The 25,724-nt window shown below is 47.2% G+C and overlaps 1 protein-coding gene across 3 annotated transcripts in view; it reads left to right on the top strand.

The window, feature by feature from the left end:
• Nucleotides 1-25,724, top strand: part of Sfi1 (SFI1 centrin binding protein) — a 75,466-nt gene that overhangs the window by 45,542 nt on the left and 4,200 nt on the right. For 2 of the 3 annotated variants that reach the window (XM_008841005.3, XM_017800101.2), the window contains exons 13-27: nt 1,884-1,981; nt 4,348-4,414; nt 8,862-8,992; nt 13,200-13,281; nt 13,535-13,713; nt 14,372-14,447; nt 15,302-15,397; nt 15,771-15,847; nt 17,123-17,225; nt 20,070-20,166; nt 23,550-23,710; nt 24,157-24,231; nt 24,550-24,624; nt 24,750-24,926; nt 25,005-25,264. In XM_008841005.3, the coding sequence (XP_008839227.1) occupies nt 1,884-1,981; nt 4,348-4,414; nt 8,862-8,992; nt 13,200-13,281; nt 13,535-13,713; nt 14,372-14,447; nt 15,302-15,397; nt 15,771-15,847; nt 17,123-17,225; nt 20,070-20,166; nt 23,550-23,710; nt 24,157-24,231; nt 24,550-24,624; nt 24,750-24,926; nt 25,005-25,264 (1,754 nt within the window). The remainder of the gene's footprint in view (nt 1-1,883; nt 1,982-4,347; nt 4,415-8,861; nt 8,993-13,199; nt 13,282-13,534; nt 13,714-14,371; nt 14,448-15,301; nt 15,398-15,770; nt 15,848-17,122; nt 17,226-20,069; nt 20,167-23,549; nt 23,711-24,156; nt 24,232-24,549; nt 24,625-24,749; nt 24,927-25,004; nt 25,265-25,724) is intronic. The other variant, XM_008841004.3, reaches the window with a different exon arrangement.

Raw genomic sequence — 25,724 nt, 5'->3', positions numbered from 1 at the left:
TTTGATGGTGCAGAGGGTCTGGAGGCGGGTCAGCTGGACATGGAATCCAGACATGTTTGAAGCCGCTCGTTTGTAGTCCTGAAAATGACTAAGAACTAGATCAAGGGAAGCTGAAGATGATGAGACTTTCTGGCCCATCGTGGGATAAGCTTCAAGAAAAAAGACTATAAGGAGAGGAATGAGAATGAGAAGAAGTGGGATGGAAAGTCGATAGGCAGAGCTCTGAGCAGAGGGTGAGGACAGTATGAGATGGCGGTTCCCTAGAGGGAGAAATGAAAATCTCGCAGCGTGCACGGAGTCAGCCAAGAAGGCTGCCCCTGTCCCTTTCCCAAAAATTTGGCCAGCCTGGATTCCACGTCAGACTCAACCAGAATCTTGCGTCTGGCCCACCTGGATTCTGTGTTGGGCTGGGCCAAGACTCTGGGTTGGTCCCACCTGGATTCCACGTCAGGCAGGAGCATGACCCCTTATCAGAGGAGGAGTCGGGGCGTCTTCCATTCTCTTCCAGCTCTGGGATCAATAGTGTGTCTGCCTGATCTCCATTGAATCCCAGGATGTCTGGACTACCCAAAAGCGACAGAGAGAGAGAGAGAGAGAGAGAGATGAAGGCAGGCAGAACTTACCGAGGCCGGCTCCGGTGGCGCTTCCGTGGGTCTGGGGTCTCTATTCTCGAATCCCAGACAAGCCCCCACAATATTAGGGTTCGAGAATTGAGACTAATTCCCACAGATAACCCAAAAAGATTATACAAAAAGTTTATTCAAGAATTTAAAGTAGCTGGGCATGGTGGCGCACGCTTTTAATCCCAGCACTTGGGAGGCAGAGGCAGGTGGATCTCTGTGAGTTCAAGGCCAGCCTGGTCTACATAGTGAGTTCCAGGACAGCTGGAGCTACAGGAATACCCTGTCTCAAAAGGAACAAAAAAGAAAGAATTTAAAGTAAAAAAAGACGACAACCAAATGGCAGCTAGCCAGGCAGAGACTACACACGCCAAAGATGGAGTCTGGCCCCGAACAATAGCAGGCAGGGGCTTTTATTGGGGCACTCCACAGAAATCCGCGCGTGCCAAGCATCTTTTAAAATAATTGGATGTCCCCATATCCTGTGTATGGGGAAGTCTTGATTGGTAGGGGCTGTCTTCAGGGCATTGGAATGTGCTGACTGATATCTTTTAGAGCCAAAAATTTTGTTCATACCTTTTAAGGCTTTTACATGTACAATATGCCTGAGCTTGTCTGGGCTTGTCTAAAGAAGCTAGCCAAAGTGAAGTCAGAGCATTCTGGCTCTTCACAAACTATTTCATAGGTGGAAATATGTGAGATTCGTTTTAATTACCAAAATGACTTTTTTTTTTTTTTTTGAGTTAGGGTCTTCCTGTAGCCTCAGCTAGCCTGGAACTTGGTTGGTATGTAGATCAGGTTGGCCTCAATTTCACAGAGATCTGCTTGCTTTTGCCTCCAGAGTGATGAGATTGATTAAAGGCATGCACCTCCCATGCCTAGCTAAGATGACTTTTTTATGTTCTGGGTGGGGTAGTACATGCTTGTAATCTTAGCACTTAGGAGACTGAGGCAAAAAGATCATGAGTTTAAGCCTTGGCTACATAGTGAGACCTTGTCTCACAAACAAATCAGAATTGACATTGTCTACTATAAAGCCCAGATTAGGAATGGCTTCTTCATTTGGATTTCAGTAGGCTGGAAGCCCCTTTTACACTGGCCCAGAATATTGCTCCTTAGACCAGCCAGTTACTTTGTCAACTTGTGCACTAGCTGCTGCACAGAAAGGCAGCGTTCTCTTGGTGTACTGGAGTCAGGACTCACTCCTAAGCTAAGAGGAGCTTCTTGCTACAGTAAACTTGTTTTCTTCCTGTCTTGTTTCAGCTGCTGCGCAGGTTCTGGAACCTCTGGCAGTCCAGCATTGAGCAGAGGGAGGAGAGAGTGCAGCTCTGCTCACTGCATGCGGCCTGGAGCCACTACAGGTAGGACTTAGGTTCAGCCTCTGGGGATACCTGGTGACTCTGACTCAGGGTCTTCCAGGACTGAATGGTTACTCTGGCATGAGTTAGTGCCTCAGATTCAGAAAGGTCTTTGATGGATGGAGGCCACATCATAATGCCTCCTGAATTTGTGTTCGCTTTGGCAGACTGGACAGGAGGTGGAATGATGGCATTTATGCTGGGTGTTGGCTACCACTGTAAGTGCCTGTTGGGTCACTCCCTCCATTCTTCTGCAGGCCTTACAGAGTTAGCCTCTCAGAATTTATGCATTGTGTCTGGGGATATAACTCAGTAGCAGAGTGCTTGCCTAGCATGAGCAAGGCGGGGTTTGATCCCCTGCACTGTAACAAAAAAAAAAGACTTCATGAATCACTTATGTTAAAGGGGCAGGCCAGGGACTGGAGAGATGGCTCAGCCGTTAAGAGTACTGGCTGCTCCTGCAGAGGACCTGGGTTTGGTTCCCAGCACTCACATGGTGGCTAACTGCCCTGCATAACTACAGTTCCTGGGGATCCCATGCCCTCTACTGGCCTCTGAGGGCATTGCACACATGCAATGCACTTACATACATGCAGGCAAAATGCTCATACACATAAAAAAATAATTTAAAGGCTCAGTTTTCAAAGGAGGAGAGAATGTTCTCAATGATTTTAGAGTATGTCCAAATACTTGGATCCTATAGGGGACATTCTCGTTCAAACCACCACAAAAACCAAGTATAATTTTCTCACATTTGATATCACTAGGTGAACAGGAGCTTGTCATGGCCCACACAGTCCTAATCAAATAAGCCCTAGTGTTTGGTTATAAACCTAGAAATCTTATGATACTTGGGAGATTTTTATTTTTATTTTTTGGTCTTTTTGAAACAGGGTCTCCCTGTAGCTCCAGCTGTCCTAGAACTCACTATGTAGACCAGGCTGGCCTTGAACTCACAGAGATCCACCTGCCTCTGCCTCCCAAGTGCTGGGACTAAAGGCATGCGTCACCACGCCCGGTGATACTTAGGAGATTTAAAATATATATATTTTTTATTTATTTATTTTATTTTATGTGTATGCGTGTATTGCCTGCATGTAGGTAAGTGTACCCGTGTTGTGCAATGCCCACAGAGGACAGAAGAGGCTATCGGAGCCCCTGGAACTGGAGTTACACAGTTGTTAACTGCCATGTGGGTGCTGGGATTCAAACCTAGGTCTTCTACAAGAACAACCACTGAACCATCTCTCCAGCCCTGATACTTAGGAGATTTTATATCCTAAGTTGTAGAGATACTGTATTTGATGGTCTAGTTAGGCTTACAAGTAAGTTGTCAGGGGTTGGAGGTATGTAGCTCAGCGTAGATTGCTTGCCTACTAGCATGTGTGAGGCTCTGAAAAAAAAAAAACACAAGAAGAAACCCGAACAGAACCATAAGAAATTTTTGAAAATTTAAAGCAAGCCAAAGTCCAAAATCAAGATTTGAGGTCTAGAGAGATGACTCAGTGGTTAAGAACACTTGCTATTCTTCCAGAGGACCTGGATTTGATTCCCAGCCCCCACATGGCAGCTAACAGCCATTTGTAACCCTCTTCTAGCCTCTGCAGGCATTACACATATGTGAGGCATTTACATGTAGGCAAAACACTCATACACATAAAAATAAAAAATTAAAATAAGGGCTGGAGAGATGGCTCAGTGGTTAAGAACACTGGTTGCTCTTACAGAAGACACACATTCGAATCCCAGCACCCACATGGCAGCTAACAACTGTCCCTAACTCCAGTCCCAGGGGATCCCACAGCCAGCCTCTTCTGACCTCCATGGGCATTGCACAACATGGGCACACTTACCTACATGCAAGCAATACATGCATACACATAAAAAATAATAAAATTCTTTTTTAAAAATTAAAATTAATTTTTAAATAAGTTTCATGTTAGATAACTAAGATCTTCATTTTCCTCTCTCCTGGAAAGAAACGAGTAAGCCTACAGCAGGCCCCAGACTCCCAAGAAGTAACTATACCCAGATGCAGTTACCTTAAAAACAAAACAGAAGTTTAAAAGTTGAAACCTGCCAGGCATGGTGGTGCACACGTTTAATCCAGCACTTGAGAGGCAGGCGAAGCTCTGTGAGTTCAAGGCTAGTCTAGTCTACACAGGGAGTTGTAGGCCCGCTGGGGTACAGAGAGACCCTGTCTCATAAAGACCAAAAATAAATAAATAAATAAATAAATAAATTAATTAATTAATTAATTAATTAATTAATTAAAAATACCAAAAATAAATAAATTAAATAAATAAATAATAAATAAATACCTGAAGGTGCAGACAAGCAGTTCTTTGGTGTTTTGTGTTTTATTCCAGGGTGACTGTCCTACACAAGTGTCTCAGACTGTGGTTACAATACATGCAGAGGAGAAGATATAAACAGGTGTGTTGTACGTTCCTGCAGGTAGCTCAGCCACTGAACTTGGTGGATTCATTATCTTTGGAAAGATTATTGGAAAAGGCCCGTGCCAGGAGATCTTGTTCTGGTTTGGAAGAGGGGTGCTATAGAAAACCCAGAGGTGTTTCCTTCAGGCCCCACTAGTGTGGAGTCTGCACAACTCCCATTCTTTATTGCTATGGAGGCACAGGTGCTTTCAGGAAGCAGTGGCCCTTCCCAGCCTTTCCAGTCTTTATTCACACTCCTTTGTTTGTTTGGCTTTTTGTTTTGGTCTTTTTGAGACAGGGTCTCCCTGTAGCCCCAGCTGTCCTGGAACTCACTATGTAGACCAGGCTGGCTTTGAACTCACAGAGATCTGCCTGCCTCTACCTCCCGAGTGCTGGGATTAAAGGTGTGCACCACCACGCCCGGCCACTCATTTGGTTTTGAACTGTCTGTCACCCCATCTCATTCTTTGAGTCCCAGGATTACAGGAGTGGGTCTCTATGCTTGACTTCCATTTATGAGATATTGTTTAGTTGCTGTGCCATAGACCCTGTGCTGGTACAGCTGTGATACAAAGAAGGCAAAATGCCTGCTTTCTCATCTGAATGCCAGGGTGGTAGGTTAAGTGTGACTTAGAGGTCACTCCTAATGATTGGGAGCAGGTGTTTGAAATGATAATAGAGGATTTATTTATTTATTTATTTATTTATTTATTTATTTATTTTTGGTCTTTTTGAGACAGGGTCTCTCTGTGACCTCAGTTGACCTGGAACTTACTGTGTAGACCAGGCTGAACTCACAGAGATCCACCTGCCTCTGCCTCCCAGTGCTGGGATTAAAGGCATACACTACCATGCCTTGCTCTCTTTGGTTTTTTTGTGTGTGTGTTGTGGGGGAGAGTAGTACCAAGACCAGAAGAGGGCACTGGATCTCCTGGAGCTGAAGTTCCAGGCAGATGTGAGCCACCAGACATGGGTGCTAGGTATGGAACTCATCTTCTGGAAGAACTGGAAGTGTTCTTAACTGCTGAGCCATCTCTCCAGCCCCTGAATGGAGGATTTTGAGGATGCAGACTTAGTAGGGATGATGGTTCATTTGGTGATACCTGTGCAGAAAGTACAAGGGTTTGGCCATCCTTGGCAATGAGTCAGAGGAAAACACAAGCTAAATTTCCCCCAGTTATCTTTGCTGCCCCCCCCCCCATCTCCAGTCCTCTGCTACCGAAGTCCAGCACACCTTTAATCCCAGCACTTGGGAGGCAGAGGTAGCTGGATCTCTGTGAGTTTGAGGCCCTCCTGGTCTACATAGTGAATTCCAGGACACAGGGAGACCCTGTCCCAAAAAGACTGAAAACAAAAAATAAAAATCTGTCTCAAAAAACTAAAATGAGCTCTTAGAGAGATGGCTCAGTAGTTAAGAGCACCAACTGTTCTTGTAGAGGACTGTGTTTGTTTTCTAGCACCCACATAGTGGTGAACCACCATCCTGTGACTCCAGTTCCAAGGCCTCTTCTGGCCCCTGTGGGGCATTGCATGCACAAACGCATGCATACATATATATGCAGGCAAAACACTCACATACATAAATTGAATTAAGTTTTTTTTTTTAAAGTAAAACGAAAGTAATATACAGAATGGTAAAAATATTTACTACTTGCTGAATTGGGAATATGGGCTAATAAATATTCATTAGACTCTTATTTGTACTTTTTATATTTAAAAATGCTTATAAGAAAATGTAAAAAAAATAGATATTCTAGAAATGTTTGCAGTTATAGAAAGACATAAAGAAGAAAATATAGAGATGAAGACATTTGATGAGTATGTACACCCACATATTCACACTCATGTATATGCACACTGTTCCAATGAATTAGTGCTATGTAAAAAACCCTAATGGGGTTGGAGAGAGGGCTCAGCAGTTAGGAGCATGTACTGCTCTGGTAGAGGACCTAAGTTCAGTTCTTAGCACTCATGTCCCATGTTGGGCAGTTCACAGCTGCCTGTAACTCCAGCCCAGGGGAATCTAATTTGTCTCTGGTCTCCAGGGGCACCTGCACTCAGTGCACATACCCCTCATACACACACATAATTTTAAAAAGTAAAAAGTTTTGTGGTGGCGCATGCCTTTAGTCCCAGCACTCGGGAGGCAGAGGCAGGCGGATCTCTGTGAGTTCAAGGCCAGCCTGGTCTACATAGTGAGTTCCAGGCCAGCTGGATCTACAGGGAGACCCTGTCTCAAAAAAACAAAAAAAAAAAAAAGTAAAAAGTTTTAAAAAATACTACAAATTTAGGCTAGGCTGGTGGCACATGCCTTTAATCCCAGCACCCAGGAGGCAAAGACAGACTGATCTACATAGCAAGTTGCAGGCCAGCTGGGGCTAGAGGGAGACCCCTTCTCAAAAAAAAAAAAAAGTTAGCAGGGCATGGTGCCTTTAATCCCAGCACTTGGGAGGCAGAAGCAGGTGGATCTCTGTGAGTTCTAGGCCAACCTGGTCTCCATAGCAAATCCAGGCCAGCTGGGGCTACAGGAAGACCCTGTCTCAAAAAAAAAAAAAAAATTACAATCTTTGACATTAAAATACACCTTTCTATTGTGTTTCTATTGTCCAAAAATGGAGATGAAACATGAGATGAAATGATGGAGAGGCTGTTCTCTGCTGCAGGGTCCCTAGACTCTCAGCTAGGAAGATTCTAATGGCAAGATGTTGGAATTATCTAGAAGTTTCTTTACATACATCTGCTTCCTAGATTGGCTGGATTCAAGACTGGGTTAGTCAGACAGCCCATTGTGGCCTCCCTGTAAAGGGGTGACTTCGTCACAGACTGGTGGCCTTGGGGGAAATCAAATATCAGGGCTTTAAAAGTGAGTGTTCCAAGCAGGTGTGGTGGTACATGCCTCTAATCCTTGCAAGTAGAGACAGGAGGATTGCTGCAAGTTCAAGGTCAGAGACCAGTTGGATCTACATAGCTTGTTCTAGGATGGACAGAGGTACAGAGTGAGACTTTGCTTCAAACAAAACAAAACAAACACCAAAAAAGTCTTCCAGTGAACAAGGCAGAAGCTGCAGGTCCTTAGCAGTCAGGAGTGTTGCCCTCACCACCTTTGATCAAAGCCATTCCACGCAGATGCTGGGGGAGGGGACACAGATTACTTCTCTGTGAAAAAGGATCGAGGACTGTGCAGCCATTTTTAAAAAGATCCATTTATTTTTATTTTATGTGTCTTTTGCCTGCATGTATGCTTGTGTACCACATGCGTACTTGGTAGAGGCCAGAAGAGGCGTCAGATCCCCAGGAACTGGAGTTATAGATTGTTGTGAGCCTTCACATGGGTGGAGCAGCTAGTACTCTTAACCCTGAGCCACCTTTCCAGCCCCTTTGCAGCCATTTTTTAAAGCCTCTTCCCCACATGTATGTAGGCTTTTTTTGCTGAAAGTTTTGGGTCATGGAGGCATATGTTCTTTTTTTTTTTAAAAAAAAAAGTGTGTTTGCCGGGTATGGTGGTGCATGCCTTTGATCCCAGCACTTGGGAGGCTGAGGCAGGCGTATCTCTGTGAGGCCAGCCTAGTCTACATAGTGAGTTCCTGGCCAGCTTCTCAAAAACACCACCCCCCCAAAAAAAAACAAAAAAACCCCTGTGTTTCTGTGTGGTGCATGCATACATGTGTGTATGTACATGTACCTATGTACAAGGGAGGCCAGAGGAGGATGTCAGGAGTCCTGCTTTATCACTAACTGCCACATTTCCTAGGGGCAGGGTCTGTCACTGAGCCTGGAGCTAGCGCGGTGTGCAGCAAACTCTGGCATTCCTGTCTCTGCCCCTGTAGCCCTAGGGCTACAAGTGCATGCACCTACCATCTGACTTCTACGTGGGTGCTTGAGACTTGAACTCACGCTTGCACAACAGCAAGTGCTCTTACCTCCTGAGCCATCTTCCCCAGTCCTGGCATATATATTCTTAAGTCAGTTGGCTGTCTTCCTACTGATTTCCGTGATGGGAGCCTTTTACATTAATATATGTAAAAGAATCTATAAAAATAGAGACTGTAAACAAAAATCAAGAAATACTGTAGGTTGGGGATGTCTATTGATAGCATACATCGAAAATTTAAATGCTGACCTATAAAATAGGCAATGGGTACAAAACACTTCTATACCTTATGAAAAATATTTAGATAAATACACATGTGTGTGTGTATGTTTTTGTCTAAATATATGTTTGCCTAAATATGTATATAGAAACATGCTTATACCACATGCAATTAAAGCAGCAAATTATTTTCATGTCTCACATCACATTTTTCACTTAGCATATCAGCAGAAATCAAACACAACACTTTAATTTTGTTATCTTATTGTATGAGAGGCATTCTTCCTTTGAGTGTGATCCTAAACGTTCATTTAAAGAAAGCAAATCACAAAGGCCATTCATTATTTTACTTCAGCTGCTGCGGTCTAGAGCTGATGGTCATTTCCTGCAGAGAGCCCTGCTCTTGGTCTTCCATACATGGTGCAGACTCTGGCGAAGGCATCAGCAGGAACGTGTCCTCCACACAAGAGCAGTGTGTTTTTACAGGTATGCCACACAGGGCCAGTCTGTCAGGGGCAGACATCCCTGACCTAACTCTGTGGACTTTGGAGCCCCTGAGCTTTGCTTAGGGCTGCCCCTCCCGGAGTCTCTGATTCTTCCTGGGTTTTTCAATAATGTGGACTTATTGGGCTCATGTAGCAGGAAAAGTCAGCCAGCACGTCCCCTGGGAAAACTTCACTCATCCTTCTTGTGAGTGCTCTCAAAGCAGCTTGTGTTTTATGTCCCTGCTTTCATTTCATGACACTGGGCACTCTGTGCAAGCTTCCTGTTAGTGTTGTAACCAGAGTATTGATGGGACCTCGCCTCATCATTTCCCTGAAATGCTGAGTGCTTGTTTGCAAGACCTGGCTTTTTGAAGGCTTGAAACTGTAGTCATCAACAAAATTAGAAAGGTCAGGGAGCTGAAGTGTATCTTTTTAGCTCCCATAGGGCTAAACTTGCCCAGACCAGGTCTCACTACATGTTGATAGAACAGAAATTCCTAACAGTTGTGTGTCAGCCACTGTTCTGGTCCATGTATGATCCAAGAAAGGAAAGAAATGTATCCTCAGCCCTCGGCTGCATAGCAAGTCTGAGGCCAGCCAGGCTCATGAAACCCTGTCTCAAAAAAGGAAAAAAAAAAAGTACGTATATCTATATATCTCTATCTATCGATCAATTGATCGATAGATAGATTTCTTAGTCCTTACTCTGCTGTCACTGTGTCCATTATGGATTTTCTTCTCATGGCAGCCCTGAACAAGTACAGAGTGGTAAGTGAACTGCCATAGGAACACAGCAAGTGGCACAGCCAGGATTTATGTTCAAATCTCCATCCCAAAGTCCAGGTGCTTCTACACTGAAAAACTCCCTAGGAGCTTGTGAGATGAGTTTATACACAAGAATGCACTGGAAAACAGTTCAGGAGAATACATCCATGAGTCTACCATGAAGTCAGACCAAAGTTCTGCAGGTCAGAGTTAGTGCTGCGGAGGCCTCTGGAGGAGGCTTTGGGGGAGCCAAAGAGGCAAGAATGGATGGTCCGTCACAAGATGAGAGGCTAGATGGAACTGGAATGATTCTAGAGACAGATAATGGGACATGTTGGGGCTCAGACACAGAACTAATAGATGTTCTGAAGACCACCCTGTATGCAGCGTATATCAGCTTAGGATGGACAGATTGTGCATTGGTCCTGTGCAGTGATCTGAAACTTGGAGGACTCCAGGTGCTGGTTTGAGAGGCTCACCGGGGATGCAGGGACTCCTGAGCGCCAAGATGGAAGAGACCTTTTTAGGGGGTGGTGTCAGGGGACAGAGGCTGCCCAGAGGACAGCTCTTGCTTCTCCCTCTTTCTCCAGAAGTCAGAGAAGCTTCACTTTTATCTGGTATCGCTGTTGCCATCTGGTAGATGATCCATTCCAGAAACAGCTCCTGTACCACTTCTGTACAGCATTCCCCTTTGCGTTTCAGACAAGTAGCTGTCCTTGGCTGATGTTTTCTTGTTTTGTTTGGTGTGCTATGGGGGCCCAAACTTTGGAGCTAGGGAGTAGCCAGGAATCTCGAAGGATGGTAGATGCCTGGCCTACCTTGGGCTAATTTGTTGGCTGGTTCTTTTTAGAAAACATTTCAAGTTCCTATCTTTTTAGTTCATGAGGGGGCAGGCAACTGAGTAGCTGACTTAGAAGCTAGTCAGGCCTGAATTTAGAACTTTGCTCTGCCATCTGCCAGCTCTGTGACCCTGGGCTGCTCAGTTGCTCTGAGTCAGTCTTCAAAAATGTACAGTGGAGATGATTTGATAATACTCTGTGTCATAGGTTGTCTGAAAACTAAATGGGATAGTACAGTACATGTCAAATACAGAAATTCTGGCACAAAGTGGTAGCAGTATCATTGGACCCCCAAGTTTATGACTCAGTGGTACAAAAGCATTCATATAGTTCCAAATAAATATCTGATCTTCTATGCTCTTTAAATATTTCCTTTTCTGAAACAGAGTCTCACTATTTAACCCTGGCTGGTCTGTAATTCTTCTATGTAGATCAGGCTGATCTCAAACTCACAGATCTGCCTGCTTCTTCCTCCTGGGTTTCCTGGGTTTAAGGTGTGCGTCACCATGCCTGACCCTCATTTAAATATTTTAATGTTCTGGGGCTGGAGAGGTGGCTCAGTGGTTAAAAGCACTGACTGCTCTTGTGGAGGAGCTGGGTTCGATTCCCAGCACCCACATGGTGGCTACACACTGTCCTTACCTCCAGTTCTAGGGGAATCCGAAGCTCTCTTCTGACCTCTGTAGCATTGCATGACATGGGTGCACTCACATACATGCAGGCAATACACTCATACACATAAAATAATAAATAAAATATTTAAAATTTTAATGTTCCACTTTATTTCTTGTACTGATTTTTCAGTTGTATGTCACAATTTTTAATGCCCTCTTCTGGTCTCTGCAGGCCCTTAACTCGTTGCAGCTCCTTTTAGAATTAATAAGCCATCTTGAGCTAAACACAGAAGCTGAAAACAGCAAAGCTCCACTTCCTTCCTACTCTTTATTTTTGTGTTTTTGAGATAGGTTCTCACTATGCAACCCTGGCTAACCTAGAATTTCCTATGTAGACCAGGCTGGTTTCCATGTCACAGGCATATTTTTAAAATAAAAAAAAAAATCTGTGTATATATGTATGTCTGGGTTGGGGTATGTGCACAGGAATGCAGGTGCCAGCAGAATCCAGACGCAATGATTCCATGAGCTGGAGTTGCAGGTGATTGTGAGCCACCTGACATGGTTGCTGGGAACTGAACTTGGGTTCTCTGGAAGAGCAGTTTGTGCTCTTAACCACTGTACCATCTATCCAGTCCATGGACTTATTTTATATGTATGTGTGTGCTTGAGTATATGTATGTGCACCATGTGCATGCAGTACCTGCAGAGACCAGAAGAGGGCATTGAATCACCTAGAACTGGAGTAACAGGCAGTTGTGAGTCGCCTGATATGTGTGCTGGGAGCCAAACCTGAGACCTCTGGAAGAGTGGTATGTGCTCTTATCTTGACGGCTGAGCCATCCTTCCAGCCCTGAAATATTTTTTAAAATTAATAAAAAATTATATTTACTCATGTATTTTCCATTTCATTTCTATTATTTCCCTTCAGTCTTTAGCATTTTTATACTGCAAGACAACTAAAGATGACATCACTTTTGGTTTCTCCATTTTGGCTGAGTGTCTTCCCAGCCCTCTCTGGAATTTGTTTGGCTCTTAGCCCTGTGGGAGGAGCTCTCTGCTAGGCCTCAGGGAGTCTGCATTTGTGGCCCTCATCTGAGGACCAGGGATAACCTCAGGAAAATCTGCATATTCCTGACTCTGTAGCATTTTCTCCTTTCCTGTCCTGTCTTTCAGTTCCATCTCTTTAGCAGTCTTGAAGCCAACCTCTGCATCCTCTGCTTAAAGACAGTCACAGGGCTGGGCTTCCTTCTCTGTCTCTCCAAAAACTACCCCAAGGCATAAAGCCCAAGTGACCTAGGAAGTTACTGAGTGATCTCTGTTTGAAGCTCTGTAGTGGACATTTCTTATTGTCCAGTGTCTGGAAGCTGTTACTTCATTTATTTAAGTCTACTTTTGTAATACAAAGTGGAAGACGGGTCAGGACCTCTGATAATGTCAGAGCTGAAGATGGAACTCTTTGAGTGATGCCAAGGGAGCAGTCTTCCCCCAGCACCCAGCTTTTGTCCCATGACTCTGCTAGTATTAACCTGTGGGTCACTTGTCCCCGCACTGCTTTGGCAGGATTTGCTGTAGTTAATGATGAGCAGATAGTCCAGAGTAGGTGACCAGGCATTGGTCTCCACATCTGCTTGTTTGATTCACCTGGAATACTAGTTTATAAAAGTACCATGTCTTGGGTCTACCTCAGACCTGTTCAGTCAGTATAGGCTGGACAGTATTGGTAGGTGAGTGATGGTAGGTGAGTATCTAGGCTCCCAGAGTCTGATTCATTCTGTGCAAAGGCTGGGCTAATGCTGGGAAGAAGTGGGTAAATGCTGGGGATTTAGAGACGATTGTATTTCTTCTCTTTTTCTTTACTGTCTCCTTTATGAGAGCATATAGGCTTGGCAGCAAGTACCTGTACTTGCTGAGCCATCTGCCTACCAGCTATTGGATTGTTTTTAAGTTCTTGATCTCTATTCTGTTTTTCTTATTTGTATGTTTTTAGGCTGACATTAGAGAAGCAAGTGTTTGCTATCTGGAGGCAGAAGGTGTTTCAGCATGGAGAAAACCGCTTGGCAGAGAGAATGGTATGGGGCTGTCCCTGAGTAGTTTGTGGAGGTATGAGCCATTTTAAAGCCTTGTTCAGGAAGTTGCACAAACCTGGCTCACTCTGCAGTGTTCCTGCCCTAGGCTCCTGAGCTGTACTGGGTCTAGACTGATTGACGTCTCATATCAGTAAGGGTCCCAGGCTGAAGGAGCATTTCTTTTGCTCATCACTATTTGTAGATTCTCTCCTAGCTTCTGTACTGCCCACCCACTGGACTGTTGTGTTTGCTTCAGGCTATCCTTCAGGCAGAGCGGCAGCTTCTGTGGAGGTCCTGGTTCATGTGGTACCAGCAGGCAGCAGCGAATCAGCAGGAACGGAAGTGGCAGGCCATGGCCTGTGCCTACCACCGTCTCAGGCTGCTCAGGAAGGCTTTCTGTGTCTGGAGGGCAAGCACCCAAGGGTTCAGGACAGAGTGAGTAGCAGTTTTGCTCCAAAGCCTCTCCCACCCTAGGCCAGCTTTGACTGCAGCTTCCCAAATGCCCACTCAGAGGGCTGTGCCAGCTTAGACTGTGTAAGTCCCAAGAATTCAGCCTGAACCAAGGCAGTACCTCAGTCCATCATGGCACCCCACCCTCAGAAACACAGCTACATCTTGCTTACTGCTTGGGACCCATCTGAAGTGATTGTGGTCATGAACAGGGCATAGACTAAGGAACCCATCATGAGGTAGTTGACCACTGGCCAGTGGGCAGGTTGTGATAGCTTTTAAATAGACCACAGGCTATAGGGGTTTGTGGAGGAGGAAGGGCAGGTAGCCCATGTGTCCAGTACAGAGATGTCCTGCTTTGGTGCCTCTCTGTACCTTCTGTGTATGTGGAGGATGTCACCACCCCTCACCCACCGGGCACATTCAGCCTCCTCCCAGCAGAGCTCAGGACTAGTAAGTGACAGTACTGCTTGAATCCCCCTGAGGTTTTGTGCAAAATTTCAAATCTCTTTCCTGGGAGAGATCCAAATCCTTAGCTCTTCAGCTGAGCTGTGGGGAAGCAGGGCAGGGACCACAAAGAGGAGCCCATCCAGAGGTCTTAGGACCTAGGTTTCTTTGCTGAGTTTCTCCTGTTCCCCCACAGGAGGATGGGCAGTGTGAGGGCTGTGCGATTCCACTCAGCACGGCTCCTGCATTGGGCCTGGAGCAGGTGGAGAGAGGTAAGGCTTTGGCACAGGTATCTCCCAAGTGTGGCTTTTGGACAGGTGGAGCTGTTTGTTAGTGTGACTCAGAGTGGACAGATGGGCTCCTCTATAGGGCCGCAAAGCCACCTGTCTCAGGAGTGGGAGTGGCAGCAGATGAGGAAGTGTTAATTCACTTTGTGAGGTTATTGGCCTGAAACTTCTTGTTCTTTTAGGTGCTAAAATATTCTTACCTGAACTTACTGAATATAAAATGTTTGTTTCGAGTTTTTTTGTTGTTGTTGGTATTGTTTTTTGAGACAGGGTCTTGCTCTGTAGCCGGGACTGGTCTGGAACTCACTATGTAGATGAACTCAGAGATTCGCCTGCCTCTGCCTCCTGAGTGCTGGGATTAAAGGCGTGCACCACTGTGCCCAGTATAAAGATTTATTTATTTATTTATTATTAATTAATTAATTAATTAATTTTTTTTTTTGGTCTTTTTGAGACAGGGTCTCTCTGTAGCCGGGACTGGTCTGGAACTCACTATGTAGATGAACTCACAGAGATTCGCCTGCCTCTGCCTCCTGAGTGCTGGGATTAAAGGCATGAGCCACCATGCCAGGCTTGAATGTAAAGTTCTTGATCTAACCATTTACAGGAACTCTGCTAAGGGCATAGCATCTAAGTCAACATCCACCAAGCATTTGCTGTCAGGTACTTGCTCACCTGAGTCCCATGTAAACCTTGGGAAGTGTATATTTATAGATGAGGAAACTGAGGTTCAGAGAGTTACTTTAAACACCTTATGTGAGCTCACACAGAATGTAGAGACAACGCTGGAGTGAGCCCTTGCCTGGGCCCACAGTAGCCTCTCTTCCCTGTGTGCACAGTGCCTGGCCCTGACGGCAGAAGAGCAGGAAAAGCTGAAGCACGTGGACCTGCACAGACAGCATGTCCTGCTTCACAGGGCTCTGCAGAAGTGGCGGGTAGGAGCCATCTTTTCTGCCAGGTCTCCTTGCTGTAGGGGTAGGGGAGGCTTATGGAGACTCTCCTTTTTCTTCATGGCCCTCCCCAGAGTGATCTGTCAAAGTTCAAACAGGAGGTGCCCCAGAAAGTGCTTGGGGGTGGGGGGTGGGGTAATCAGCCTTCCAAGATAGGTGGTTCCTGTGCAAGAATCCATAGGTTGGGCCTAGTAGGACATTTGGGGGTGGTGAGTGCTCACCTTGGATTGAGGGCCTTCAGCCTCTCCCTACCCTCTTTGCGAGCTCTGGGCATGGCAACTTCTTTGCTATGAGACGGACCTGTAGAGGGAGAAGTATGGGCCCAAGGGTAGCCTCCTGTCCTCCTCATTTCCCACAGATTTACCAGGACAGGGTGCGGAGCATCCTACAGGAGGTGGCCGCCAGGGAAAGCCAGCACACCAGGCAACTGCTGAGGTGAGTTTCTGAGTGCCTTAAGGGACCCAGGCTGAGGGAAGAGACTCCAGAGACAGTCGCTGTGGGGAGTCCTGTCTCAGGGCAGCCAGCCAATGGGCCTCAGCTCCTAGTGCTGTTCATGTTGTGGTTTTGGCTTTCCCACAGCAAGTTCTGCATTTTCTGGTTCACCTCAATGCGTCCTGAACTCCTGCCATGGGCAGGGCAGCTTTGGAAGGCAGCTTTCACCCAGATGGGAGACTGCACAGCCTCCCACTTGTCCTGTTCCTCTGAGCAGTTTTTCCTCCCTGCTTCACACAAAAAGCTTCAGCCTCTTGAGGCATCATTTCATTCCCATCCCTGCCCTGGAGTCTGAAACTCTGTTCTGTCAGTTTCCAGGCCATCTCTAACTATCTCTGAAGTTACCTCCCAGACCATAGGACCACCTATGCCTCTCAGCACTTATGGCCACCCTCCATTCCTTTTTCTTTTTCTTTCTTTTTTTTTTTTTTTTTTGATTTATTTATTTTGATTTTATGTGTATGAGTGTTGACAGTGCCCATTGCCCACAGAGGATAGAAGAGGACATTGGGTTCCTTGGATCTGGAGTTAGAGGTGGTCGTTAGCCACCATGTGGGTGCTGGAATTTGAATCCAGGTCTTCTGCAAGAACAGCCAGTGCTCTTAACTACAGAGATGTCTCTCCAGCCCTCTCCATTCCTTCTAAGCCAAGTTCTGAGCTCGGTTTTCCAGGTGGCCTCCCTTGTTCCCTTTTCTTTTGTACTGTTCAGCACACACTATTCCAGCAGCTTGTGGGCTGAGAGCTTTATGGTCTTTAAACACCTTTACCCCTCCTCTGAAGTCCCGTAAAGCACCATCCCGTTCCTCAGACAGACCAGAATGAGAAAGCGGCCTCCCCAAGCCACTCCGAGACTAGGTGCTGGTGTTTAGTGTCCTTCTGTGGCTTCCTGATCTCTGTTCTTTGATTATCTCTCTGTAAAGCACCTGAATTATCATTGCCTGGTTTCAGCTCTGTGTTGCCTTTATTTCAAACTCCTGAGGACTTGGGGTTAGGTACTGTGTACTGCTGGGTGCCTGGTGTTTACCTGGTGCCCACACAGAGCAGGCAGTCAGCATCTGCTGGATACAGACAAGAGCATGAACTTGGGTGTCAGTAAAGCAAATGCCCTGAGGTGAAGAGTCCTCATTCAGGAGCTGGGGAAGAGTGAGGGTAATTCACGAAGCCTCTGGACCCCTCCAAACTTGGGACATTGCCCACACCTGGCCTTTGTTTTTGTAGGTGGGTGTTACATCGCTGGAGAGAAAATACCATGGCCCGATTGGATGAGGCCAAAAAAAACTATCAAGCAAGTGTACACTACAACAGGACTCTGTGTTCCAAGGTGAGGACAAGGTGGTCACCCGAGGACTTGGGGATCATGTTCCAGCTAGCATGCTGGATTGGCACGGAGCAAGGAACCCCCAACCTGGGTAACCCTCCCCTATCTTGCACACATGCATATCTGCAGGTATTTTTTGTTTTTACTGAATTATGAACCAGTGTCCATTAAAATAAAAACATGCCACATAGTAAGTGGAACTGTACTTACCAAAACCATTGTTTTCCATATACATGGAACTCTAAACATGAATAAACCATGTAAGTGACTGAACTTTAGGACCTCATCTGTTAAAACAACGCTGGCTCTTACTGGCTGGGAAGTTCATGGCTGTGAAGACTCTGAAAAGCATGGAGCATCCCAACAATGTGAAGTTCTTGGTCATCTACAGTGGAAACAACCCCAAACTACCTCATTCCCTCTGTGGGGATGGATGTGAGAAAACGTGATGTGGTAGGGCTGGTCCCATGTTCTGGGGATGAGGGTGGTGTGGACAAAGAAGCAGTTCAAGCAGAAATGGAGTGTAACAGAGGTAGTCCCTGGCCATGGGCCCGGAAGAAGGTAGACTGCCAGAAGCTGAGTGGTCCAGGCTCACGTTTTGGAGTTGCAGCAGCGGCAGCAGCTGCATCAGGTGAAGGCTGGCCTCTTCCTAGAAAAGTGCAAGGCACCTTTGTAACCCATACCCTGGGAGGAGATGACTGGGTTGGGCTGGGTTTAGAGCTCAGCTTGGAAGGCAGGCTCCTCAGGTGGGAATGAAGTTCATGATTGTGACCTGATACCATGTTTCCCCTGGCTCCTTGACTTCTTTTAAAAGTACTCTGTGGTGCTGGGGAAATGGCTCAGTAGGTAAGAGTGCTTGCTTACTGAGCAAGCATGGGGGACCTGAGTTTGAATCCACAGCTTCCACATAAAAGCTGGACATAGCTGTGCATTTTTAAAAATTTATTATTTTTATTTTTTTAAGTTATTTTTTTACTTTTTTGTCTTTTTGAAGCAGGGTCTCCCTGTAGTCCCTCCTGTCCTGGACTCACTATGTAGACCACGCTGGCCTTGAACTCACAGAGATTTGCCTGCCTCTGCCTCCCAAGTGCTGGGACTACAGGTGTGCACTATCATGCCCGGCTTATTATTTTATGTGTATGCGTGTATTGCCTGCATGTAAGTAAGTGCACCCATGTCATACAATGCCCAGGGAGGTCAGAAGAGGCTGTCAGATTCCCTTTGGACTGGAGTTATGGACAGTTGTTAGTTGCCATGTGGGTGCTGGGATATGAACCTGGGTCTTCTGCAAGAACAACCAGTGTTCTTAACTGCTGAGCCATCTCTCCAGCCCATGCCGTGCATTTCTATAACCCTAGTCCTGGAGTTGGGGTGGAGATTCTGGGAGCTTATTAGCCAGCCAACCTAACCAAAACAGGGAGCTTCAGGCTGAGTGGCCCTTAGCAGTAATAAGGGGGAATAATAAAGGCTATCCAGTGTTCTCCTTTGAACCTCTGCACCCACACATGTGTATATACATACATGTGCACCCCCCCTCCCCCATGAAGTGTGTTTTTTTTTGGCTTTCTGTGTTTTTGACAGGGTGTTCTAGTTTGCTTTCCAATTGCTGTGACAAAACACTCTCACCAATACCAGCCCGGGGAGGAAAGGGTTTATTTGGCTTACATCTTCTGGGTCACACTTCATCACTGAGGGAGCCCAAGGTAGGAACTCAGGGTAGGAACCTGGAGGCAGGAGCTGAAGCATAGGCCATGGAGGAACGCTGCTTACTGGCTGTTCCCCTGGCCCATGCTCACCCTGCTTTCTTAGACAAAACAGAACAACTTGCGGCTATGCCCTCCCACATCACTCAAAAATCAAGAAAATACCCCACAGACATGGCCACAGGCCAGTCCAATGGAGGCAATTCCCCAATTGAGGCTCCCTCTACCCAGGTGTGTCAAGTTGACACTAAAGTTATCCAGCACACAGGGTCTTGCTATGAAGCCCTGGCCAGCCTGGAACTCACTATATAGACCAGGTTGGCCTTGAATTCAGAGATCAGCCTGTCTCTGTGCTAGTGTGTCCTGCCATACTCACCCCACAAAGATTGGGGTTTTTTTGTTGTTGTTGAGTTTTTTGTTTTTTTTTGAGATAGGGTCTCCCTCTAGCCCCAGCTGGCCTGGAACTCACTATGTAGACTAGGCTGTCTTAAACTCACGGAGATCTGCATGTCTTTGCCTCCCGAGTGCTGGGATTAAAGATGTGCTCAACCACATCCGGCTTCCACAAAGGGTTTTGTCACTGGGTTTCCTATGTAGTAAAGAATGAATGTGGACCAGGCATGATCGCACACATCTTTAATCCCAGCACTTGGGTGGCAGAGCAGGTAGGTCTCTGTGAGTTCCAGAATAGCCTGCTCTACATAGAAAGTTCTAGGCCAGCACAGAGACCCTGTCTCAAAAAAGAAAAAGAAAACAACATACATTCTGATGAACAAATCACAATAGAATTAGAATTCATTTAACAACTTCACTTCTCTGTGGCACAGTATAGTTTAAATCCCCCAATAGAAAAGCCCCAGTGTCTGAAGTGCTTGACTTCCTGTGAAGGGACCTGAGACACCATCTCAGACCTGGGATGCCTGCATGGATGGCCTGTGTGAATTCCTTTGTGGATACTTCTGCGGATGGCTGTGTGCATATCCTGTATGGATACCAGTGTGAATGACAGGCTGCCTCTTGGGATGTATATGACCAAACATTAACTTCTCAGTCCTACTGCATGAAGAGCCACCATTTATCACAGACCCAGTATGTCCTGGAAGGCAGGACATGAAATGATCTCTTGTTATCTACCTGCCTGCAGGTCCTGGTCCAATGGCGGGAGGTCACATCAGTACAGATATACTACCGACACAGGGAGGCTGCTACCCTCAGGGAGGCCCGGAAGGCACTGGATAGGGGTAAGTGAGGCCTGTGGAAGCAGTGTTGGGAGCAGTACACAGGATGACCCAGGGTTTTCTTGCTCCACTGGCTTTATCTTTGTATACTAGTTTCCTGAGGCTCCTATGACTGGGAGGCTTGAAACTGCAGGAACCAATTCTCTCACAGTGCTGGAGGCCAGAAGTTTGGGTTTTCTCTGGAGGCTCTGGGGAAGAATCCTTTCTGGGCTCTTCTAGCTTCTGGTTGCCGCCATCCTTGGTGTTCCTTGGTATGTGGATATCTCACCTCATCCACAGTGTCCTCACGTGGTGTTGTCTTCCTGTGTCACTAGGTGTCTTCCTATAAGGATACCCAGCACTCTGGGTCTAGGGCCATCCTACCCTTAATCCATCACCTCTGCACTGACCCTACTGCTGAATAAACTCAGGTTCTCAGGTCCCAGGAGGACATGTTCAGTTTAGTGCCTCATAAAGCTCTCCCAAGTGGTTCCTAAACATCCTCTGTTGCAGTGAAAGGCCAGGGCCTGGGATCCACAGTGAAATTAGGAGGCTGGATTGGAGGGATTGGAGGGATTGGAGAGGAAGGGAGGCATTGAATCGATGGGAAAGTCTTTCCAGCCACTGGGCATTATGTGGTTGGTCTCAGGAAGTGTCACTCCCCACTCTCTCACCATCCCCATGATGTCAACATCCTAGGGAGTTCAAGACAGGCATCTGCCTCTGCAAGTGCAGGAGACATGCAGAGGCCTAGGGGATTGTCCTGACACAGATCAGTGCCCTACTCTGGGGGCCAACATACAGAAAGGGGAAGGTCATGATTAGAACAGATGGAAATACAAAGTGAACACGAAATGGTTTAAATCAGATGGTGGAGAAATTTGATCAAGCTTGCTCTAGGACAACATTCTTTGAGTGTTGGTTGGATTCTGATAGGTTTTTGTGGATGAAAGTGGATCCCAGCCCTGTTTCTAGTTCTGTCTTGAGAAAGAATTGAGGGCTTTAAAGCCCATCCCTTGGCCTTGTGTGTTCACTCTTGGCCATAGTGAAAAGTTGGAGGCACAGGATTCCTGGTGCAGCCTGAAGCTGTTTCTCTCTGAAGGGACTTTTCCTAAAAGAGGGTAGTAGCACAGAGCAGGCCCCCAAATCCCACATCCACAGCAGGTGGCACAAGGGACTGAGGAGGCTGAGCAGTAAGATACTGTGCACATAGGGGTATTCAGGACAACTCGCTCAGTTTCCTGGCTTATATTAAGACCTCAGGATCTCAGACACACCTAGCCTGGGGTTAAGGGGAAAATATTTGCACATGAAGTAGAGTGCTTAGGAAGTATATGTGGCCTGTGCCTGCAGTCTCAGTGCTTGGAAGGCAGGATGATTGCTTGAGCCTAGGAGTTCAGGCCAGCCTGAAAATATAATGAGACTACTCCTTTTTAAAGATTTATTTATTTTTATTTTTTGGTCCTTAAATATATATATATATATTTATTTACTTATTTAATTTTATGTGTATGAGTGTATTGCCTGCGTGTATGTGAGTGCACCTGTGTCGTGCAATGCCACGGAGGTCAGATGAGGGCTTCGTATTCCCCTGGAACTGGAGTTTATATGTATGAGTGTGTTGCCTGCATGTATGTGAGTGCACCTGTGTCGTGCAATGCCACGGAGGTCAGATGAGGGCTTGGGATTCCCCTGGAACTGGAGTTAAGGACATTTCATAGCTGCCATGTGGGTGCTGGGAATTGAACCCAATTTCTCTGCAAGAGCAGTCACTGCTCTTAACCGCTGAGCCATCTCTCCAGCCCGTTTTTTGGTCTTTTTGAGATAGGGTCTCCCTGTAGCCCCAGCTGACCTGGCACTCACTATGTAGACCAAGCTGGCCTCTATCTCACAGAGATCCACCAGCCTCTGCCTCCTGAGTGCTGGGACTAAAGGTGTATGCCACCATGCCTGATTTGGATTTATTTTATTTTAAATATTTTATTATTTTTATTTTTTTATGTGTATGCATATATTGCCTGCGTGTAGGTAAGTGCACCCGTGTCGTGCAATGCCCGAGGAAGACAGGAGAAGCTGTTGGATCCCCTGGAACTGGAGTTACAGACAGTTGTTAGCTGCCATGTGGGTGCTGGGATTTGAACCCAGGTCTTCTTCAAGAACAACCAGTATTCGTAACCGCTGAGCCATCTCTCCAGCCCTGATTTGGATTTATTTTTTATTTTTAATGATGTACCGGTCTGTGTGTGGGTATGTGCATGTGAATGCAGGTGCCTTCAGAAGCCAGAGGCATCAGGTCCCCCAGGAGCTGGAGTTACAGGTGGTTGTGAGCTGCCTGACATGGTTGCTGGGAAATGAATTTGGTACTTTGGAAGAGGAGTATGTGCTCTTAACCACGGAGCCATCTCTCCAGTCCTAGGGGCTCCTACTTCTAAAAAAGTAGTGAAGGGTGCTGAGCATGGTGGTGCACGCCTTTAATCCCAGAATTTGGGAGCCAGAAGCAGGTAGATCTCTGTGAGATCAAGGCCAACCTGGTCTATATAGCAAGTTCCAGGCCAGCTGGGGCTACAGGGAGACCCTGCTGTAAAAAACAAACAACAACAAGAAAAAAAGACAGTAGTAAAGGCCAAAGGTCACACAACCTAGTGATATGACCTCAGGCTAGTCCCCACTATCCCAGTCTCTTTCTTCAATTATAAAATCATCTGTGGTACCTTCCTCTCAAGGTTGACACTTAGGGTGGTGCAGCTGTAATGAGGTACCTAGGCAAGACACTTAAAGCTGCACCATGATACATTGGTACAACACAACAGTTGGCCTCCAGCTCACAGACACTACCTTCTCTGCTTGCTTGAATGGGTCCAGAGAGTCTTCCCACATTCAGGCATCCCCCATGCGCCAGTGAAAGGTCTACTTGGTGTGGCCCAGAGAGTCAACATGACTAGCAGACCATTTTATAAACCCTTTCTTGGCCATGGCTTGGGTTGGTTTGACTTCTAAGCTTGGTTTCCTGCAGGCAAGGCTAGGCAGCATCCTCTTTCAAGCTTTGGCTCCATAAGAGGCCGCCTTCTCTCGGAACTGTGGGTCTCCTTTCATATGCCTGGTAGCCCTTGGTATGTGGCTCTGTGGGGCCTGGCACACCTGCAATGGCTCTGAACAGGGTTGCAACTCTGGGACAGCCTTTGAGGACACAGCAGTAAGAAGAAGGTCTGGTTCCAGTCCTCAGAGTGCACAGATGACCAGACCACCCTCACAGAGTGGTCATGACTCACCTGTGGTGGTTTCAATACTCACAGAAGGCTGGGTGTTGTTCCACATAACCTCGCTCCACTGTCTAAACCTTCCTTGCTACATAGTCATTTTTAAATGAAAATCCTGTAAAATAGTCAATGGGTTTACATCTGCCTCAGGTTGTCTCCGGAACTGGTTTCTGCACTGGCAATACCGCAGCCAGAGGGCAGCCCAGCAGAGACTGCAGCTGGAGCAGGCCGCCAAGCATCACCAACAGCAGCTACTGCTGGTGGGGGTAGCACGGTGGAAGGCACATCATCTGGGGTGTGTCAGGAAAAAGGTGAGGCAGATGGTAGCAGCTCTCCAAAGCTCCACATGTGTCACAGGGTATCTAGGCCAGGCACCCATTTCTTGGAGAGGGGTCTCCAGGCAGAACTGCAGGCGGGTGGCCAGGGCGCTGCTGCTTTAAGATTCTGTAGGAACAGAGCTGTAGGAGCCTTTCTGGACATCTAGTGGAGATTGGAAAAACCAGCCTCAGAATCAGGTCTCCCCGCAAGGGAAGGTGGCTCATAAGAGGAACTTGGTTCACCTTAGCCCCTGGCTTCTCAGAGCTGGGGGACCTGTGGAACCTCGCCTGTCTGGGAGCCCTTGGCATCATTTGGCACAGATCCTGGTGGGTGGATGTTCACTTGGGTGGGAGCCTCCCCCTGAAGCCCCTGGGGCTACACCCTGGGCTGGGATGCAGGGTGTGGGGTCCGACATGCTGTGCATTTGCTCTCTCTCCAGCTTCTGCAGAAGCAAGGCACTCAGCTCCTAGCCCAGAGACTCAGACAGGCCTGCTTCTACCAGTGGAGACGACAGGTGGGACACCTGGCGCAACACCTCTTCCCTGCATATCTCTCCCTCCGAGGGCTTAGAGGCCTCGGCTTTAGTGACCTCAGCCCCACATCTAGTTTGTCTTTAATGCTGCCCTTGTCCCAGGCCCCATGCCCTTTGCCCTTCTCCTTTCCTACTGGTATTCTTCAATCCATAGACCCTTAGTATGTAGAAACACCGCAAGGTCAGAGCAAGGTCAGGGCCCTTCCCTGTAGATGCTTCAGTTAGGGTGGTGAGCTGGACAGAGTGATGACAGCCATGTCACCTGGGCAGTCCTGATGACCCAGTCTTTCTGGACCACAGCTGGTAGCCAGGAAGCAGGAGCAGTGGAGCACAGCACGAGCCCTGTGGTTCTGGGCCTTTTCCCTCCAAGCAAAGGTAATGATGGTTCTGCAGTTCCCCAGCTGTTCCTGCTGATAGGGGCTGCTCTGTGGCCCGGGTCATTATGGAGCCCCAAATGGAAGTCTGAGCCTTATCTACTGCCCTCCCTGCCCTTCTTCAAGGTGTGGGCCGCATGGCTGGGCTTCGTGCTGGAGAGGAGGAGGAAGAAGGAACGGCTGGAATGGGCTGTGCAAGCCCACCACCAGCAGCTCCTACAGGAGGGTGCCACGCGACTTCTGCGCTTTGCAGCTGGGATGAAGGTCTGCCGGCAGCAGTGGCAGGCCCAGCAGCAGGTCCAGGTAGGCCAGGGTTGCTGGTGGGGAGAGGGCAGGGCAGGGCAGGGCAGAGCAGAGAGCTGATGAGAAGCTGTGCTGCAGGCAGCCCACAGCCTCAACTGTGTAGTCCGCCATTGTGCTGAACTTTGGAAAAAGAAGGTGCTAGGCCCAGGCAAGAAGTCTCAGCCCCCAGCACCCATCATACTCAGCAAGAGAGTGACATTTGAGGATTCTCTTCTCCCTGAAGTTGCTGCTGAGGCTGGGGATGCCACCCTGGAGACCAAGAAGCTGAGAGCTCCTCTGTCTCGGGGAGCTCTGGGAAGCCTGGCACTGGCTGCTGGGGAGCCTTGCCTCCCAGAGATGTGAGTGGCCTGTACCTCACCTCTGCCTTTAGCCCTGGAACAAATGGGGGAAGCCTACCTGAGGGACAAACAGCCCTGGGAAGGGTAGGATGAGATTGTCGCAGCCTTGTCACAGCTGAGCTGCTAGGAGGCCTCTCTTCTCTGGTAGGTTCCCACCTTTCCAGGGCCTGGGGGAATGCAGTGGTTTCCCAACCACCTCTTCTTGAGGAAAATGGTGTCTGTTCCCCTGTGACATCTGTTCTGTCTTGTGACATTCACAGACTGTCAAGCCTTCATGCCCTGCTGTAGTCCTGCCAGTCTTTCCCTCTTCCTTCCCTGTCAGAAACCTCACTTTTTGTGGTACATGTCTGTTTTAGTTTGTTTCCTCATTGCTGTGACAAAACACTCTGACCAATACCAACTTGGGGAGGAAAGAGTTTATTTGTCTTACATCTCCCAGGTCACAGTTCATCAGGGAACC

This window comes from Nannospalax galili, unplaced genomic scaffold (genome assembly GCF_000622305.1).
Source record: "Nannospalax galili isolate Female #2095 unplaced genomic scaffold, S.galili_v1.0 scaffold259, whole genome shotgun sequence".
In the NCBI taxonomy this organism is placed as follows: domain Eukaryota; kingdom Metazoa; phylum Chordata; class Mammalia; order Rodentia; family Spalacidae; genus Nannospalax; species Nannospalax galili.
This window is presented reverse-complemented; position numbering and strand designations above follow the sequence as displayed.